The sequence below is a fragment of the Nomascus leucogenys genome, chromosome 2, assembly GCF_006542625.1.
Source record: "Nomascus leucogenys isolate Asia chromosome 2, Asia_NLE_v1, whole genome shotgun sequence".
NCBI classification, from domain to species: domain Eukaryota; kingdom Metazoa; phylum Chordata; class Mammalia; order Primates; family Hylobatidae; genus Nomascus; species Nomascus leucogenys.
Genome location: NC_044382.1, coordinates 150,093,394 through 150,111,907, shown reverse-complemented (window position 1 = coordinate 150,111,907; position 18,514 = coordinate 150,093,394). Strand labels below are relative to the sequence as shown.

General features: G+C 58.0%; 2 protein-coding genes across 2 annotated transcripts in view; both read right to left on the bottom strand.

Annotated features, from left to right (window-relative positions):
• The window catches only part of NECAB2 (N-terminal EF-hand calcium binding protein 2), a 33,930-nt gene extending 32,848 nt beyond the window's left edge, over positions 1 to 1,082 (bottom strand). Inside the window, exon 1 of the mRNA XM_030819403.1 lies at positions 865 to 1,082. Within this exon, the coding sequence (XP_030675263.1) occupies positions 865 to 1,065 (201 nt within the window). The 5' untranslated portion in view covers positions 1,066 to 1,082. The remainder of the gene's footprint in view (positions 1 to 864) is intronic.
• Positions 1,083 to 3,524: 2,442 nt separating this feature from the next.
• On the bottom strand, positions 3,525 to 16,553 carry OSGIN1 (oxidative stress induced growth inhibitor 1). Its single transcript, XM_030819400.1, has 6 exons — positions 16,412 to 16,553; positions 12,042 to 12,140; positions 10,395 to 10,531; positions 9,033 to 9,224; positions 8,721 to 8,812; positions 3,525 to 4,796 (listed from the first exon to the last, which is right to left on the bottom strand). Exons 2-6 carry the CDS (start codon positions 12,106 to 12,108, stop codon positions 3,851 to 3,853), a joined length of 1,434 nt encoding a protein of 477 aa, XP_030675260.1. The 5' UTR covers positions 12,109 to 12,140; positions 16,412 to 16,553; the 3' UTR covers positions 3,525 to 3,850.
• Between the last annotated feature and the right edge of the window lie 1,961 nt (positions 16,554 to 18,514).

Genomic DNA, 18,514 nt, shown 5'->3' with positions numbered 1-18,514 from the left:
CCTCCTCCTAGCGCTCTCTGCCGGGAGAAGTCCTCCTCCTCCGAGCCGCCCCCTGAAGATTCCTCCCTCCCGGGTGGGGCGGGTGGGAGGGTGAGGTGGGCTTCCTAGGGGTGGGTGGTTTGGGTCCCAGGGGAGTTAGGAGGGGTGAAGGGTGAGTCTGGTCCATGAAGAGGACCCAGCTCTCGGTAGGGTAGACGGGTGTGGAGAAGGGAACAGAGGACTTGGAATGGAAGGGGGCGGGGTGGGGAAGACCAGAGGGTACCGGCTCAGGGCTGATGGGCGATGGCTCTGGCTCTATGGAAAGGAGACGAGAAGACAGAAGGTGGGGAGGGGGCTTCACTTTTAAAGTGGCAGTAGCTGGGGCAAAAGGTCTTTGGGCGTGAGATGAACGGGAGCTCAGGATCTAGGGCGAAGAGAGGTGGGCTAGAGGTAGGGGTTGTTGGGGGCCTCAGAAAAGTATCGCTCCGGACAGGATCCGGGATGCACAGGAGACGGCTGGACGCGGCGAGGGGCTCCGGCCCCGCGGAGTAAAGGGTGGGGGATTGGCTTGGACAAAACTAGGGGGACAATGGCCGGATCCGGGGGCTCACGGGTCCCCACTGTGGGCAGGCAGGGACTCCGAGAAGCGCCGGTGGAGGGGCGGAGGATGGGGGGTCTCCCGGTCCAGGGAGAGGACTGGGCTGGAGACCGGCCTGGACGTGGCGGGGCTGGGGGCTCCCGCTCTCGCACGCGGAGGGGCCGAGGGTCTCCTGCCCGGGTAGGGAGGGCCTCGCGGGTCGCGGCGTCGGGGTCCGCCCGAGGGGCGGAAAGGGCTCCGGGTCCCAGCGGAGGCCACGGCGGGGGTCCCGGCCGGCGCGTACTCACGTCCAGGATGACGGCGGTGCCCCCGCGCGGCGAGGCTGGGCCGGGGTCCGCGGGGACGGCGGGGGCCAGCGGCTCCCGGGGCTCGCCCATCCTGGCGCCCACCCAGCGCAGCAGCCCGCCCAGCGCCCGGCCCTGCTGCGGCGGCTCCCGCAGCAGCCTGTGCGCGCCGGCCCTGCACAGGCGCGCCGCCCGCTCGCACATCGCGCCGCGCCCGCCGCCGCCGCCCGGAAGCCCGCCGACCCCCGCCCAGCCGCGGCCCGCCCCCGCGCGACCCCCTCCCAGCGCTGCCCGCGCTGCCCCGCCCTCTCTCCCGCTGCCCCCGCGGCCGCGGACACCGCGGGGACTGGCCGGCGCCGGGGGGCGGGCCGGCCGGACCCCGAGCCACGTGCCCGCTCCCCGCCGCCCCCACCCCCGCCGGCCGGGCGCGGGGCCTGAGGACTGCCCGCCGGGGCGAGGGGCGCGGGCGCAGCCACAGAGGGGGCTACCCGGAGGCGCGGGGTAGGTGGGGCCTGGGGGCGGGGCGGCGCCCCTGGGGTGTGCTTCCCAAAAGTCTCCTGCTGTCCCCGCTTCTAAAGTCCCCCCTCCCACTCGCGGCGCGCTGCAGGGGCCGAAGCGCGGGTGTCCAGCGAGCCCGGAGCGCCCTCTGCTGGCTCCAGCCCCGGGGAGCGGCGCCCACGCACCGCGGCCCCGCCACACCCGCGGGTGCCCACCCTTAACTCCCGCTGGCGTGCACGCCCCCTCAGGCCGCCCCCTTCGTTACAAAACGCCCAGAACCAGTCTTCGCCCCAGAACATCTTTCCTTCACACTCCATCCACCCATCCATCTATCCACCCACCCACCTGTCCGTCCATCCATCCATCCATCCGCCCGCCTACTCGTCCATCAATCCATCTATCCATCCATCCACCCACCCATCCTCCCATCCATCCATCCGGCCGGCCTACTGTCCGTCCATCCACCCACCCACACTCCCATCCATTCATCCATCCATCCACCCACCCACCCATCCTCCCTCCCTGGCATCCATCCATCCACCATCCATTCATCCATCCATCCATCCATCCATCCATCCACCCTCCCATCCATCCATCCATCCATCCATCCACCCTCCCATCCATCCATCCATCCATCCATCCATCCACCCTCCCATCCATCCATCCCATCCATCCATCCATCCATCCATCCATCCATCCATCCATCCACCCTCCCATCCATCCATCCATCCATCCATCCATCCATCCATCCATCCATCCATCCATCCATCCATCCATCCATCTCCATCCATCCATCTGTCCATCCACCCACCCACCCTCCCATCCATCCATCATTCACCCACCCACCCACCCTCCCATCCATCCATCCATCCACCCACCAACCCTCCCATCCATCCATCCATCCACCCACCATCCTCCCATCCATCCATCTATCCTCCCTCCCATCCATCCATCCATCCATCCATCCATCCTCCCCTCCCATCTATCCACCCACCCACCCACCCTCCCTCCTGCCCATCCATCCATGCACCCACCCACCATCCTCCCATTGATCCAACCATCCTCCCATCTATCATCCATCTACCCACCCACCCATCCTCCTATCCATCCATCCACCCATCCATTTAAAAGGTGAATTAAGGAGAGCCCACTAGGTGCCAGGCAGGTGCCCGAGCACTGAGTTCCAGCAATGGGCAAAACAGATGGTGTACTTGGTCTCCTGGAGCTCCTGGAGCTTACATCCAAGTGGGCAGAGCCAAACACTGAAATGATTCCACAAACAAATGAACAATTAAATCTGAACTGCTGGCAGGGTGCGGTGGCTCATGCCTGTAATACCAACACTTTGGGGAGACAAAGAGGGTGGTTATCACTTGAGGTCAGGAGTCCAAGACCAGCCTGGCCAACCTGGTGAAACCCCGTCTCTATTAAAAGTACAATAACTAGCTGGGCAAGGTGGCAGGCACCTGTAATCCCAGCTATTTGGGAGGCTGAGACAGGAGAATCATTTGAACCCAGAAGCAGAGGTTGTAGTGAACCAAGTGCCACTGCACTCCAGCCTGGGTGACAAAATGAGACTCTGTCTCAAAAAAAAAAAAAAAAAAAAGAAAGAAAAAAAAACTGAACTGCTATGAAAAGATAGCACCTTGGACCACGAAAGGAGTGTGTGCTGTGACGGCAGTGGAGGGGTTTGTGTCGGAAGAGGCTTCCTAGAGGAAATGATTCTTACGCTGAGACATCCCAAGCCAGAGGAGTTAAAGAAAGGCGGGAAAACGTCCTGGGCTGGGGACTCTCTGTGCAAAGGCCCTGGGGCAGGCAGAGACCTGGCCAGCAGGAGGGACTGAAAGGAGGCCGCATGGCAGAACAGAGAGGAGGGAGGCCTGGGACAGGCTGCGGAGGGGGCGGGGCTGCAGCGCCCTCCTGGACACCACTGCCTGCACACACCCGCCACTCCTGCCCCCAGGCTCGAGTACAGCTGCCCGCTCAACTGCGCCCACACTTGGGGCACCATCCTTTGTACCCCAAGGCCCCAGCCATGGACCTCATCCAGGACCACATCCCCCAGGACTCCTCCCACAATCCCCTTTCCTCCCTTCCCCCCAGCCCAGTGCAGGGTTCCGGGAATGCAGCTCCCTCCCTGAGCACAGAGTCCTCAGACGCATGAATGCAGGTGGGCACTGGCTTTATTTGGGACCTGCTTCTGGAAGGCGCAGGCCTGCAGGTCTCCTGGCTGGTTCCTCAGCTGGTCACACCAGCAGCTTTCCCCACAAATCCCAGGTCTAGGCCGACCCTGGCCTGCGGCCACTGTTACCACCTCAAACACTGGTCTAAGTCCAGGGCAGCTTGGGATCCCTACTCCTCTTGACCCCAAAGGCCAGCAACATGGGCTGACGCCCCTCCCTGGGGCATCTTTGGACGGGCCCTGCATCCAGCAGGGATGTGGTCATCTCTGTCCTCTCAGGGCCTGGGAGCCAGCAGGTCTGGCCGAGTGTTAGGGTGGCTTCCTGGTCTCCTTCCTTAGCAGGGAGCTGGCCACAGCCAGGGCGCCCCCCTGCACAAACCTCACGAAGTTGTCCCCGGCCAGCGGCCCCACGGCGTACAGGCCCTCCTGGCGGGTGCTCTGGTAGGTGAAGGGGTCCACGTCAATGGGGTTCCTCTTGGCGCTCAGCGGCTGGTCAGGATCCACTGCAAAGTCAGCCCCTGCCCCAGGCAGGAAGGAGAGGTCGGGGTGGGAGCCGATGAGGACCAGCACCAGGGAGACCCCAAACACCTTCTCGACACCCTCGAGATCCTGGAACACGGCCTGGCAGTCTTCCTTGAAGCACAGCAACCGGTGCCTGGGGAGGCTGCGGTAACCCTCGTAGGGGCTGGGCGACAGGATGGACTGCTCCCGCATCATCTGGTGCACCTTGTGGTACTCGGGGTACAGCATCTTGGGCAGCTGGTTGAACACCAGGCCGGGGTCGTCCACGGCCCGGCGGAAGGCGTGGATCACCGGAATGTTGTAGTGACGGGCGTAGAGGACCGCGTCGGCCGCTGACAGCCCCGCGCCAATGATGAGGACAGGGTCCGAGGCCGGGGTCACCGCACCCACCCTTGTGGCCACCTCCAGGGCAGACAGCTCATGGTGGACGAAGGGCAGGGCCTCCCCGGGGATGCCCAGCCGGGCCGGGCTGTCGAACGTGCCTGTGGCAAGGACCACGTTGCGGGCCCACAGCGAGAAGGGCTGCCGGGCCTGGTTCCTGGCCAGGAAGCCGCTCACCTGGAAGAGGGGGCTGCAGTCCTGGGCCCCACAGCTCCTGGGATCGGGGGTCCCCCACTCCACAGCTGTGACTACAGCACCGGACACAAAGTTATGCCCCAGACCCTTCTTGACCACGTAGTCCCTGTAGTAGTGGGCGATGTCCCCGGCCGTGGCCCGGCTGTTGCGAAGGCCTCTGTGGGGGAGGATGCAGGAGGCCAGAGTCAGACACTGTTAGGGGTTGGGGGGCTGGGTGGGACGGGAGATGTCCAGGGCGGTGTCAGGCCCTGGAGCTGGACTAGGCTGTAGCTGTGGGACTAGGCCAGGTAATTCAACCTCCCTAAGCCTCAATCTCCTCTCCTGTAAAATGGAGCTAACAAGGGTGCCTGCCTCAGGAGAGGTGGTGTAGGGTGGTGCAGGGCGGGGTGCAGAGTGCAGCCTCCAGAGCCACACTACCTGGCCTCGAATCCTGACTCTGCCATCAGGGAGCTGTGTCTGTTTCCCCAGTTTGCAAAATGAGGAAGATGATGGTGGCAGGACCTGTTTCGTGAGGTTGTGGAGAGGATTTGGTGAGCTGATAAAAACAAAGTGCTTAGGATGGAACCTGACTGGAAGTAAGTGCCATGTAGGGATAGGCCACCATGATTGTCACCTCAAAGGATTAAATATGGTATGATTCCATTTTTATAGAGTTCAGAAACAGGCAGAACTCATCTATGGAGATGGACGTCAACAGAGGGGTTACCTCCGGGGATGGGGAAGGGGGTCCTGATCAGAAAGGATATGGGGGCTTCTGGGAGGGGGTCTGCTTCTTCATTCTCTGTGCTTACCTTGAGAAATTTCATCAACCTGTACGCACAGGAGTTATGTACTTTTCTATATGTAGTCAATTAATTTTATTTTATTTTATTATTTTTTGAGACGGAGTCTCACTCTGCTGCCCAGGCTGGAGCGCCGTGGTGTGATCTCAGCTCACTGCAGCCCCTGCCTCCTTGGCCCAGGTGATTCTCGTGCCTCGGCCTCCTGAGTAGCTGGGACTACAGGTGTGCAGCACCACGCCTGGCTAATTTTTGTATTTTTATTAGAGATGGGGTTTTGCCATTTTGGCCAGGATGGTCTCGAACTCTTGACCTCAAATGATCCACCGGCCTTGGCCTCCCAAAGTGCTGGGATTACAGGCTTGCGCCACCGCACCCAGCCTATATGTAGTCAATTTAAAAGTTGATTTAAAGACTCCCACGTGACGCACTCACCGTCGTTCCCAGCCCACGCAGCAGCAGGGGGTATTTTATTATTATTGTTGTTGTTTTGATTGTCATTCTTTCCAGGGGCAGTGACTGCAGGCCCATTCTTATGGGGGTTGAATGACAGGCTTTAGCATCATCCTAGCACCTTCCTGTATCTCACTGTGTGACCTTAGATGAGTTAATTTACCCAGCTTGTGGGCTCATGGTTCAAGATGAACTCCCTTAGGGGAGAATCCTGTGCCACCTGCTGTCTGGCTACTTGTAGCAGGAGCTGACAATGGACCCCCAAGGCCGTGCCAGTCAACCCAGCGCAGCCCGTCTGCGACCCTGGAATTTATCTCTGTGGGCAGTCATTCTCCTTTTCTCAGTTTTTTTAAAGATTGTGATACAGAACGGTCCCAAGAGCATGTTCTGTGCAGTTATTTATAATGATGACACAATGGAAAGAATGAACACTCCAGGGCTGGCAGGGGCTGGGTAACCTTGGCAGCACCGTGAGGGCAGGGGGTGTGTCTGTAGCGGTTTTGTGCTCTGACGTCGAAGCTCAAGGCCTGGCACATAATAAGCATTCGGTGAAGATTTGCTGGACTGGGGACGCTCACTCGCCTTTGGGAATATCGTGAGGCGGTGTAAAAGGATGGTTTTGAACCCTGTGACTTCGCCACATGAAATGCTTGGGATAGAATGTGAAAATGCAAAAGGAGGCTATAAAAGGCTGTGCTTACAAGTGAAATGTAAGTTTCTGGCTGCCTACTAACACATAGCTACACAAACCTGGGTGTCTTCCTGCCAAACATGCAGAAGAGTCTTTGCATCAAAGAGACAGTGAGGCCTAGAGGGGGACGCCTGGAGGGCCTGCCGTTGGGGACACAGGCCTGGTCACAGCCCTGGGGGCGGAGGACGCAGGGCTTCCCGAGAGGCAGACTGCACCCAGGTATCTGCGCCGGGGCAGCTTCTCATTGAGTGGACGCACCCCAGGAGGAGCAGGGACTGGAACTGCTTTATTCAGTGATTGAAACTGTGAGAGGAAAATCAATCTTGGGGCCCCCAAATCACTAAGTTAAAGGAAAAGTCAAGCGGGGAACTGCCTAGGGCAAAGCTGCCTCCCATCCTACTCAAAGTCTTCCTTCTGCTCACTGAGATAAATGCACATCTGATTGCCTCTTTTGGAAAGGCTTATCAGAAACTCAAAGGAATGCAACCGTTTGTCTCTCACCTGTCTGATACCTGGAAACCGCCTCCCTGCTGGAGTTGTCCCACCTCTGGACGGAATCAATGTCCATCTTACATATAGTGATTGATGTCTCAAGTCTCCCTAACGTATACAGCCAGGCTGTGCCCCGACCACCTTGGGTACATGTTATCAGGACCTCCCGAGGCTGTGTCATGGCTGTGCGTCCTCACCCGCGGCAATTAAACTTCCTAAATTAGCCGGGCGTGGTGGCTCACGCCTGTAATCCCAGCACTTTGGGAGGCCGAGGTGGGCGGATCACGAGGTCAGGACATCGAGACCATCCTGGCTAACACAGTGAAACCTCTTCTCTACTAAAAATACAAAAAAAAATTAGCCGGGCATGGTGGTGGGTGCCTGTAGTCCCAGCTACTCGGGAAGCTGAGGCAGGAGAATGCCTTGAACCTGTGAGGCGGGGCTTGCAGTGAGCTGAAATCTCGCCACTGCACTCCAGCCTGGGCGACAGAGCGAGACTTCGTTAAAAACAAACAAACAAACAAACAAAACTTCCTAAATTAACTGAGACCCGTCTCAAATATTCAGGGTTCACAAACCATTTCTCTGGGGTGGCCATGATGGGGCAGGAAGCCAGATGGGGAGAAAATCCCCAGGAGTGAAAGGGCGGGGAGAAGTGTGGGTTTGGGGTGAGCCGTTTTCCTTCTCCATTTCCAATAACCTGCGTGACCTTAGGTGAGTTAATTTACCCAACGTGTGGGCTCATGGTTAAGGATGAAACTCACCTGTAGCAAAAGCAGTAAAAGAAAAAAGAAAGTCACCCTATTAGCTGACCTAGAAAGATTGTTCTAGGCCAGGCTCAGAATAGAGGGGCTGAAGGGAGACCACAAGGACTGGGGGACCTGGGCCAGAGGAACGGGGCAGGGCGTGGGGGTCAGGGGCCAGCTGTTACCCCCTCCTTCAAGGCTGGGGCACTAGGGGGAGGCCCAGTTGGGGGCCATGTGACAGGGTGGTCCGCCGCTTGCACGGGACAGGGGGTCCTCGGGCGAGCCCAGCTTTGCTGCTCACCCCATCTCATGTGGGGTGGACAAGTCCTTTCCCTATCTGAGCCTCAGTTTCCCCCCTGGAAGAAGAGGAAGACAGACCAGATGCATCCTGAAGCCCCTGTACCTCTGGCTCCTGGGCTCACTGTGGGGGGCCTGTGAAATCCCCCAAATCACTAAGCTAAAGGGAAAAGTCAAGCTGAGAACTGCTGAGGGCCAACCTGCCTCCCATTCCATTCAAAGTCACCCCTCTGCTCACTGAGATAGATGCGTATCTGATCGCCTCATTTGGAGAGGCTCATCAGAACCTCAAAAGAATGCAACTGTTTATCTCTCACCTACCTGTGACCTGGAAGCCCCCTCCCTGCTTCCTGCCTTTGCTTCAAGCTGGCCCACCTTTCCAGACCGAACCAGTGTACTTCTGACGAATATTGATTGATGTCTCATGTCTCCCTAAAATGTGTAAAACCAAGCTGTGCCCGATTACCTTGGGCACATGTCATTAGGACTTCCTGAGGCTGTCACAGGCGCGTCCTCAACCTTGGAAAAATAAACTTTCTACATTAACTGAGACCTGTCTCAGATTTTCTGGGTTCACAGGCCCAACCTTCCGTGTCCCCCAAGGCGTCCCGGGGCGGCCTCACCTTCGCTTCTTCTGCATCCAGTCCTTGACCTCCAGGTCCGGGAGCCCCATCCACTGGCCTTGGCTCAGGGTCACCATGGAGCCTTCGATGGACTGCAGGGAAAGGAACGCTTTGGTCCAGGCCTCTGCGCGCCTGCACCCATTTGGGGCTAGAGGGCATGGGAGGCCTTTGCTGGGGCTGGGTAGAGGGAGGAGGGAAAGGCAGGGTTGAGGGGTGGAGAATGAGGAAAGGGAGATGCCAGAGTCCCAGCCCCAGGTGGGGAGAACGGGGGAGAGAGCCCCCCACAAGGCATGCCCTCGCTGCCCCACTCACGTGCCAGGCTCCCCCGGGGAGGTTCCGGCCCAGGACCACATGGGGGATGGCGTGCTCCTTCTGGTGCTTCCAGGTGAGGACCGACTTCGTGTTTCCCCCAAAGTCTGTGTCTGGGCGCAGAAGGGCATCAAAGAGCAGGGCCACGGGGCTTTGGGATCGGCCTTCAAGGCCTTCGGACAGGTAGTCCAGGTCCTGGAGGGGGCATAGGTCAGAGGGGCTGCTGGAGGAGGGCGGGGTTGTCTTCCCAGAGCCTCAGGCTGGGCAGGAATGTGGGGACTGGGGCCGGGCCATTTCCCTGGCACCGGAGGGGCTCAGAGAGATGCGCATACTGAGGGCGGTTTGAAACTCTCATTTTGAGGTCTTCCCAGGAGGCCAAGGGCCCCAGAGTACAGACCAAATGGGCAAGCTTAGATGAGACTGGAGCGATTGCCTGGTCCTACATCCCTACCCTATTATCAGCGTGGTCAGATCAGCTTGGGAGGTGCTGCCTCTTAACAGCAGATAACAAAGACAGGCATATTAAAGGCTCTGACAAGTCCTGCAGCCATCATTTACCTGTTTAATTTTGCCGAACCCAGTGTGTCCCTGTTTTACTGGAGTGGGGACATTTTCCTCTGTATATTATACTGAGGAACTAGTATTCTATAGAGAGCACTTTGAAAAATGCTGATCTAGATCAAATGGTCAAGACCTATTTCCTCATCTCCAACTCAGGGGCGGGAAGGGACCAGGAGGATGTACGCTGCCTGACGAGGGAGGTCGACAAGGGGAGGTCGTGGAGGGGCACAGTGGAAGAAAAGGGGTACAGAGGGAGGATTTGCAAACCCTTGTGGGCAGGAGGTAGTGGGACTGAAATATCTGTGGTGGAATTTCTCAACCTTGGCCCCACTGACATTGGAGCCAGATCATTCTTTGTAGCTAGAACAAAGTCATCCAAATGTCAGTGGGGCCAAGGTTGAGAAACTCCACCGCAGATATTTCAGTCTCACCACCCTCGGTGTCCTGTGCAGTGTTGGACATTTGCCAGCATCCCTGGCCTCCACCCTGCCAGATTGGGTAGCACCGCCAGCCTGCCATGACACCCGAATTGTCTCCAGACATTGCCAGGTGCCCCCGGAGGAGAAAAATCATCCCCTTGTTGAGAACCACGGGTTTAGGGCACAGTGAGCCCTAGACCATGTGGCATCTGTGGGTCTCCAACTTCTCTTTCACGATCTCCGGGGCTGACTTTGTGGACTCTCGAATTCTGTGTTTAGTCTTGTTTCCAGCAAACACACACTTTTGTTTTTCCCTGGGAAAGCTGTGGTAGTTTTCCAAGGGCGGGTGTGTCCTACCCAGAGCTCTGGCCCCACACTGACCCACCTGGTCCAGGATGGAGACCCCCGGGGCCTCGGTGAGCTTCCTCTGCAGCAGGGGGTGTGGGTGGATGGCATCTGGCTTCACGTAGGGTGTGTAGCCGGAGAGCAGGTAGGACAGGCAGATACCAGAGGGGCCGTTACCTGGGGAGAGAGGGTGGAGGTTAAAGGGGGTGGCCTTTTCAGGTGGGGGACACTACTGTGGAGGGCTTTGATCTAGATGTGGTGCATTCATTCATTTATCCTTCATTCATAAAAATAAATATTTATTAAGCCCTTAGCCTGTGCCAGACACTGTGCCTAATAATAATTTTAAAAAGAAGGAATGAACAACTGCTGAGAGTTGACTACTTGCCAGGAATTGTACTGAGAGCTTTCACAACAGCCTCACAACAGCTTTAGCGAGGTAAGTGCCACTCTTTTCCTCCGTTGATACTTGAGGAAATGGGCACAGAGAGGTTAAGCTACTTGCCTGTGGTCACACGGCTGGAAGGTAGACGAGCCGGGATTAAAACCCAGACAGAGGGAACGTCTGACGACACGACTGAGATTCTGAGATTGCTAAGAACTAGGTCAGATGGATGAGTGAATGTAGCACAGATTGCTACGTGGCCTGGGGGCGAGCTTGAGTGGTGGGTGCTCGTGGGCGCTCAGGGGTGCTGAGCCACCTGTTGGGTCTGCTGCTTGCATGTCTGAAGAACTGCGCCGCCATCTGTGGCCCTTCCTGGGCAATTCACCAGGCACAGCCCTGTGATAGCACTTCTCTTTTTATCTGTCCTTTCCCCTCTTCTTATCTCGTCTGATTCGGAATATTACTCATATATAGGATACCAGGAGGAACCATATGAAATCACAGGCACCCATCTGCTTTTGCCTTACAGAAATGACCATCTCACGTGGCTCAATTGGACGCCTGCATACTGGGGGGTCATCTGTCCCCATTTTTGCAGACAGAGGACAGGAATCATAAGCCGCTGCTGTGTGTCCTCTCGTGTGGGCACCTGGCACAGTGCTGGGCGCAGGGCAGTCATGGGACCAGTGTGGGCTCAGGACCAGGCCTCCCTGCCCCACGCCGGGTCGCCTCCAGCTCGTGAGTGTGTTCTAGACCCCTGGGTTCTCGCAAGTGTGAAAGGGAATGACAGTTTATAAACTGCTAAGCCTAGCACTGGCCACATAGTAAACGCTCAATGGCTTAATTTAAAGACCACTGTAAAGAGGCCAGGCCTGGGCCAGGCATGATGGTTCACACCTATAATCCCAGCACTTTGGGAGGCTGAGGCAGGCAGATCACTTGAGGTCACGAGTTCGAGACCAGCCTGGCCGACATGGTGAAACCCCATCTCTACTAAAAATACAAAAGTTAGCTGGGCATGGTGGCTGGCACCTGTAATCCCAGCTACTTGGGAGGCTGAGGCAGGAGAATCGCTTGAGCCCAGGAGGCAGAGGTTGCAGTGAACCAAGATTGCACTACTGCACTCCAGCCTGGGTGACAGAGTGAGACTTTGTCTCAAAATAAACAAACAAACAAACAAAAAATAAACCCCAAATACAAAAAAAGAGGCCAGGGCTGGACTTGCCCAGCTCCTGCCCTCAGACCTGGGGGGTACCCGGAAGGCTCAGCGGAGCCCCTCCCTGGCTGGGGCCTGACACTCACCCACAATGATGACTGGGAGGGGCTCTGAGCTGCTGGCACCGAGGTGGTCCTTCCTGGAGGAGCTCATGGCTGGTGGGGGGCTTGGGGCTGGCAGCGGACCTGGAGTGGGGGAGAGGGGAAGGAAGAGTCCATTCGGGTGAGGCCGGGGTGTCCACAGAGCCACTTCACCTCCCAGCTAGGGTGGCCTCCTGTGGCCCTCAGGGTCTGTTCTGGGGTCCCCAGGAGGCGTATCTGACAGGACTCCCTTCTTGCTCTCACACAGCCTCTGCTCCAAACAAGCCGTCTGCCCCACCCCTCCCCAGTCATGCAGAATGTGCCCTCCCCTGCTCGGGCCTGGTCGCCCCAGGCAGCCACTGTCCCTCCAAGCCTCCCTCTACTCTCCCATCTCAATGGGGCAGTAACAGTCCCGGAAACTCATTATCTGTCTTCCCGAGAGGCCATTCCTGCCCAACCCAGGAACAAGCCCTGCCAGGCCCTTCTGTGGGGCCCAGTGTGGCCTGGTGGACTTTGGAGTCGTCAGCCAGCCCCGGCAAGTTGCTTCCTGTCCCATTCCTGGGCCTCTCTGGGTCTCAGTTTCCTCATCTGTAAAATGGAAGCAATGAGTCCCTACTTCCTAGGGTGGCTGAGGGACACAGTAGGATCACAGACGGGAAGCACCTGCCTGGAGTGAATTTGCCACAGGGAAAGGGCCAGTGCTGTGGCCTGCCCCAGGGGCTGGGCTGGACTTGGGGAAATGGAAGCAGTGGCCAGGTTTGGGGACGTGCTAGTGAACCTGCCATCTCTGGGGCAGCTGCGCCCTCTGCTGGCCGCAGGCCCAAATCGCTCAAAGGGACCCAAGCACTGGTCCTAAAGCTACCGGTGCCCAGAGGAGCATCAGACCTACCTTCTCCCCAACACCAGCTAGCAGCGGACACCAGCCTCACCGGAGGGCCACATGCTGCCATCCTGAGGCCCACAAGGCAACACCCTTGTGGGCACAGGGATGGTGAGCATTTGGCACTTACTCCGTACTGGGTATTTGACATGCTTTTTCTCATATCCGCGTCACAATGACCCTGTGCAGTCCTGGCCATATTCATGTCCCATTTCACAGATGTGTAAACGGGGCTCAGAGAGGTCACACAAGCTTCTCAGTGTCACACAGCTGGCTTTGAAACCCAGGGTTCACTGGTGCCAAGGCCCTGCCAGTGCCATCACCCACGCCACTCGGCCTGTCCCCCGTGGAGATCCAGGGCCCATCCAGGTGTCACACTCACAGGGGAAAGAGTGAGTGGGCACAGGGCTTGGACCACCCAGAGTGGCCAGGGGTGGGGGCCCAGGGTCACCTGCCTCCAGAATTCTTCCAGAGAAGGTGGGAGTCTGGATTTCTGTGTGAATGATCTGATTTGAAGAAGTGGGCAATGAATGAATACACAGTTCTGGAAGATCCTTAACAGGCCAACCAAACACTGCTGAGACCAGTGTGTGGCCTCTGATGTGTGCAGGGTGACAGAAGCCATCGTCCACCTCCAGGGAGGTCCCGAGGAGATGGATGAGACACTGCCGTACAGATGGGCCACTGAGAGGACCTATGTGTCGCCCCCACAGTGACAACAACTGACCTTCTTACAGCACTCTACAGTGTGCAAGGAGGTTGCATCTAAGCAGTAGCATCCAGCCCACTCAGCAGCCTTGAGAGGTGAGCCCTGTCACGTCTGTCTTGCAGGTGAGGAGAAGGAGGCTCCAAGGGGGAGGATGTGCCCAGCGGGGAAGGGGTCTGTCAGGGACCCCTCTGTCGGTGCTCTCTGCTCCCTTGAGCATAGCCTTTCTTGCCTCCGCTGGCGTGGGGGCCAGGGACAGCCACCATGTCCTGTCTAGGCAAGCCCGTGTGCCCAGCACCGAAGACCTCCTCCTCCCTTTCCAGAGAGAAGGAAGGTGACATCCTGCAGTCACCAGGGACCACATGGCCTCTTCATGCTCAGCTCCCTGCAAGACCCCAGGCTGCCTGCCTGGGCAGGGGATTTCAGGGTGACGCCGCCACCAATTATAATAATAGTAGTAGTCACAAGAACAACAAAGACAGCATGCGGCTGACATTTCCATACTTCTGTGGAGTGGGCTGGGTGCCAGGCATGATCTCAACACTTAATACACATTAACAAATTGAATCCTTATTTAATCGTTTTGTTGTAAGTACTCTGAGGGCCAGAGAGTTTCTCACCGCCCTTTATAGTTTGCAAGGCGGTTGAACCAGCTCTTGCAGGCTGGGCTGGATCAGAGCCTAGGCCGCCCTGCTCCAGAGCCTTCTCTGTGCCCCAAGTGCTGCAACAGCTCCTGCTGAGACCCCTCTGCCGGGTGGAACGTGCAGGGTCCGTTCCAGGGTCCCCCACTGCTCTGTCGCAGCGCTAGTGGCAGGCGAGGAGGCAGAGGGACAGCTGATGACCTGGTGTTCTGGCTGGGAAGGGATCATTTCTCATTGACCCTGGGTGCTGGGCATACCCAGAGGCCTTGGAGAACAGAACTGCGGGTCCCAGAGTGCTTTCTCTGGCTCGCTCCTGGTACCCTCGAATGGCTCCGGGCCTCTCAGTCTTCATCGTGGTCCCCGGGAACAGCAGCCACTGGGGAGCATGGGAACTCCTGGTAAAGGGCTTCCCCACATCACCTCCTTTGATCCTCCTAGCAACCCACTTTGCAGATGAGGAGACTGAGGCTAGGAGAGGTGAAGCCATGCCCTGAGGCTATAGAGCCGGTGGGTGATGGAACCAATATTTGATCCCCGTGGGCTGACACCCCCAGGCACCCCAGCCCCTTCACCAAACGAGTGAGCCAACCTGCTCCATCTGCCCCAGTGCGCCCGCCCTGGGCCATGCCCTGCCCCTCCTTTGTTGTTTTGGATTTTCCCACCACCCCAAGAAAGGCACTTGCAGGAGCCCCTGTTGGCCAATGAGGAAACAGAACTGGCTGCCCCTTCCCACCCTTTGCAGGCAGCAGAGGACACTGATTTACCACCACGGCTTTGGGGCTCCAAGTCCAGGGCTCCCTCCTGGGACTGTCCTCAGGCACTTGAACAGAAGCTTCTGGATGCCACATACCTGAGGTCACCGCCCAGGGGCTGGACCTGAGAAGTCACTTCCTGTGCAGAGTGACACAGGATGTCCCAAAGTCCAAAGTAGCTTGACGCTGTCACTCATAACCTCGGACAAATATGCTGCCAACTTACCAAAGAGCGTTCAAAAGTTTCATTTCAATTCCTTTTGTGCTTTTTAGTTTTATGGAGTTGGAAGAATCAATTTTTAATGTTATCTTTTTAAGTCCCTTTAATTGAAGATGGCAGATGTTGATGGAAAGAAGTTAACATTAAAAATTGATGTTTCAAATTTCACAAAGGCAAACAGGATAAAAGAAATGAAAACAGTTGCACCTTCGACTGACGTTTCTTTCAAGTGTGCAGCATTTGTACTTCTGAGGTTGTTAAAGCTGCAAACTGCTCTGAGACTCTGGGACACCTGTATGTCTGCATTTCTTTGGCACCTCTAGTGGCCATTTACTCATTTGCCTTTGAAGACACCCCAAGAGGTGGGTGTTCTTATCCCCATTGTGCAGAGGAAGAAACGCTGGTTAGGAGGAGTGGGCGTCTTGCCCCAGGTCACCTAGGAGGGTCCAAGACCACGGCCATGTGACAAATCTTAGTTCTGCCACGTCCCCTCCAGTAAAACAGCTGATTACAGGGAGACCAAGAAGGTGACATGAAGCCCTGGAGGGGCTAAAGTGTGAGGGGGTGGTCTGTCCACGCAAGTGGCACTTGCCATTTATCACAGATGAGCCCTCACCCCTGTGCCGCACACCTGGAGCCCAGGATCTCCCGCAGCTCCCCAGCCTCCGAGGGGCCGCCCTCCCAACCGCCACACTCTTGAGCCTCCTGAGAGAAGCTAAGTCGCTGGGACCTCCGGGGGTGAGGGCTGTTCATGGGCACCCACGGGCTCTGTCCCTCCTGAGCAGGAGAAGCAGAAACCCAGAGGGCACCCAGCCTGGCTGCCGACCCAGTGGCCTTGGAACAGCTGGGCAGCAAGCCCGGGCTGGCCACACCCCTCTTTCCTGCTAGCATCGGCGGTCACATGGGCCAGGGTACGCTGGGACTGTGGCCGCTTCAGCTGCTCGGCTGAGGGTACCAGGCACCTGGACAGGGACACAGCTGAGGATCTGGGAGGAACCTGGGGTAGGGGAGAATCCTGCTGGGCTCCAGAGAACCCAGGGGAGGGCCTCCACTCAGGACCACCCGGGATCCCTGCCTGGCGCCAGGGCTCTGTAGACCCTCCGGTCCAGCTGGGCTTGCCGCTGGTGCCTGGGATGTGCCTGATTCCCTGCCCTGGAACCTGGCCCCGGACACTCACCTGACAGGCAGTGGTGCAGGAGCCCGGTGAGCCCGGCCAAGCTGTGCACTAGGAGGGCCAGGGGATCACGGATCACAGAGTCCCCGGCGAGATCGGGACACCCATTACCCGGTGGGGATCCGAGAGGCTCTGAGAGGCCAGAGGGAAGCGAGGGTATTTCACGGGGAGGGAGGAGGCGGCGCAGGCAGTGGGCGGAGCCAGGAAAATCACTTTCATAAGCGTGAGTCAGCAGGGGCCCGTGATGAATGAACTCGCACACTGGGCGGGTGTCACGCTGCCTGCCTCATGGCCAGCCTTAAAGGGCCCCTGCTGGGCGGCCTGCCAGGGGGCCTAGGGTGGCGCTCCCTCCCAGCCACCTCCCCCTAGCCAGACCCCCATCCCTGGGGCTCAGTCTCTGGAGGAGGAACCAGTGACCTCTGAATGAGCCAGCCTGGCCTTTGCCATAAGGGAGGAGGAGATGGCTTTGTCCCGCACACAGTTAAAATAACAGTCCCTTTAAGTGGCGAAACCCCGTCCAGTTCCCGCATTCCACCTGGATTCTACTGCACCCTCCAACCCCCAGAAGCCCTCTGGCGCCAGCCTGCCTGGGCTGCGAATCCAGCTTTGCCGTTTCCCGGCTGCAGGGCTCTGGCAAGCTGCCTTAGGGCCCGCACCTCAGTGTCCTCATCTGAAAACTGGGGCCAAGTCACAGATTGTCTTTGCCAGAGCGGCTGTGAGGGTTTAAATGACATCCTTCTTGGCTGCCGTGCTTAGAACTTGAAGCCTGCTCCCCGGCTCTTCTCTCCTGTTTTGTGTGGGTAGCACTGCACACCCCACACCTTGCTGTTTCTTAATTATTATTATTATTATTTTGAGACAGAGTTTCGCTCGTTTCCCAGGCTGGGGTACAATGGCGTGATCTCGGTTCACTGCAATCTACACCTCCCGGGCTCAAGCAATTCCCCTGCCTCAGCCTCCTAAGTAGCTAAGATTACAGGCATGCGCCACCACGCCCAGCTAATTTTGTATTTTTAGTAGAGATAGGGTTTCACCACATTGGCAAGGCTGGTCTCGAACTCCCGATCTCAGATGATCTGCCCGCCTCAGCCTTCCAAAGTGCTGGGATTACAGGCGTGAGACGCCACACCCAGCCTATTTCTGAATTAGTTTATTGTCTCTCTTCCCAAACCAGAATGTGAGCTCTGTGTGGGCAGGGAGGTGTATTTGTGACTGCTCTACCCAGTGTCTAGAATAGCACTTAGCACACATAGGCGCTCAATACTGGTTAAACAGAACGGAGGCAGGGAGGGAGGGAAGTAGGGAGGGAGGGAAGTAGGGAGGGAAGTAGGGAGGGAGGGAGGGGAGAGGGAAGTAGGGAGGGAGCGAAGGAAGGAGGAAGGCAGGGAGGGAGGGAAGTAGGGAGGGGGAAGTAGGGAGGGAAGTAGGGAGGGAGGGGAGAGGGAAGTAGGGAGGGAGCGAAGGAAGGAGGAAGGCAGGAGGGAGGGAAGTAGGGAGGGAGGAGGGGAGAGGGAAGTAGGGAGGGAGGGAAGGAAGGAGGAAGGCAGGGAGGGAGGGAGGAAGGCAGCGAGGGAGGGAAGGAGGGAGGAAGGCAGAGAGGGAGGGAAGAAGGCAAGGAGGAAGGGAAGGAAGGAGGCAGGAAGGGAGGGAAGGAGGGAGGGAGGGAAGGAGGGTGGCAGGGAGGGAGGGAAGTAAGGAAGGAAGGAGGGAGGCAGGGAGGGAGGCAGGGAGGGAGGGAAGGAGGGAGGCAGGAAGGGAGGGAAGGAGGGAAGGAGGGAGGCAGAGAGGGAGGCAGGGAGGGAGGGAAGGAAGGATGGAGGAAGGCAGGGAGGGAGGGAAGTAGGGAGGGAGGGAGGGAAGGAGGAAGGGAGGAGGGAGGAAAGGAGGGAGGAAGGCAGGGAGGGAAGGAGGGAGGGAAGGAGGGAGGAAAGCAGGGAGGGAAGTAGGGAGGAAGGCAGGGAGAGAAGGAGGGAGGAAGGCAGGGAGGGAAGGAGGGAGGGAGGGAAGGAGAGAGGAAGGCAGGGAGGGAAGGAGGGAGGAAGGCAGGGAGGGAAGGAGGGAGGGAGGGAAGGAGGGAGGGAGGGAGGGAGGAAGCTGCTGTGGTGC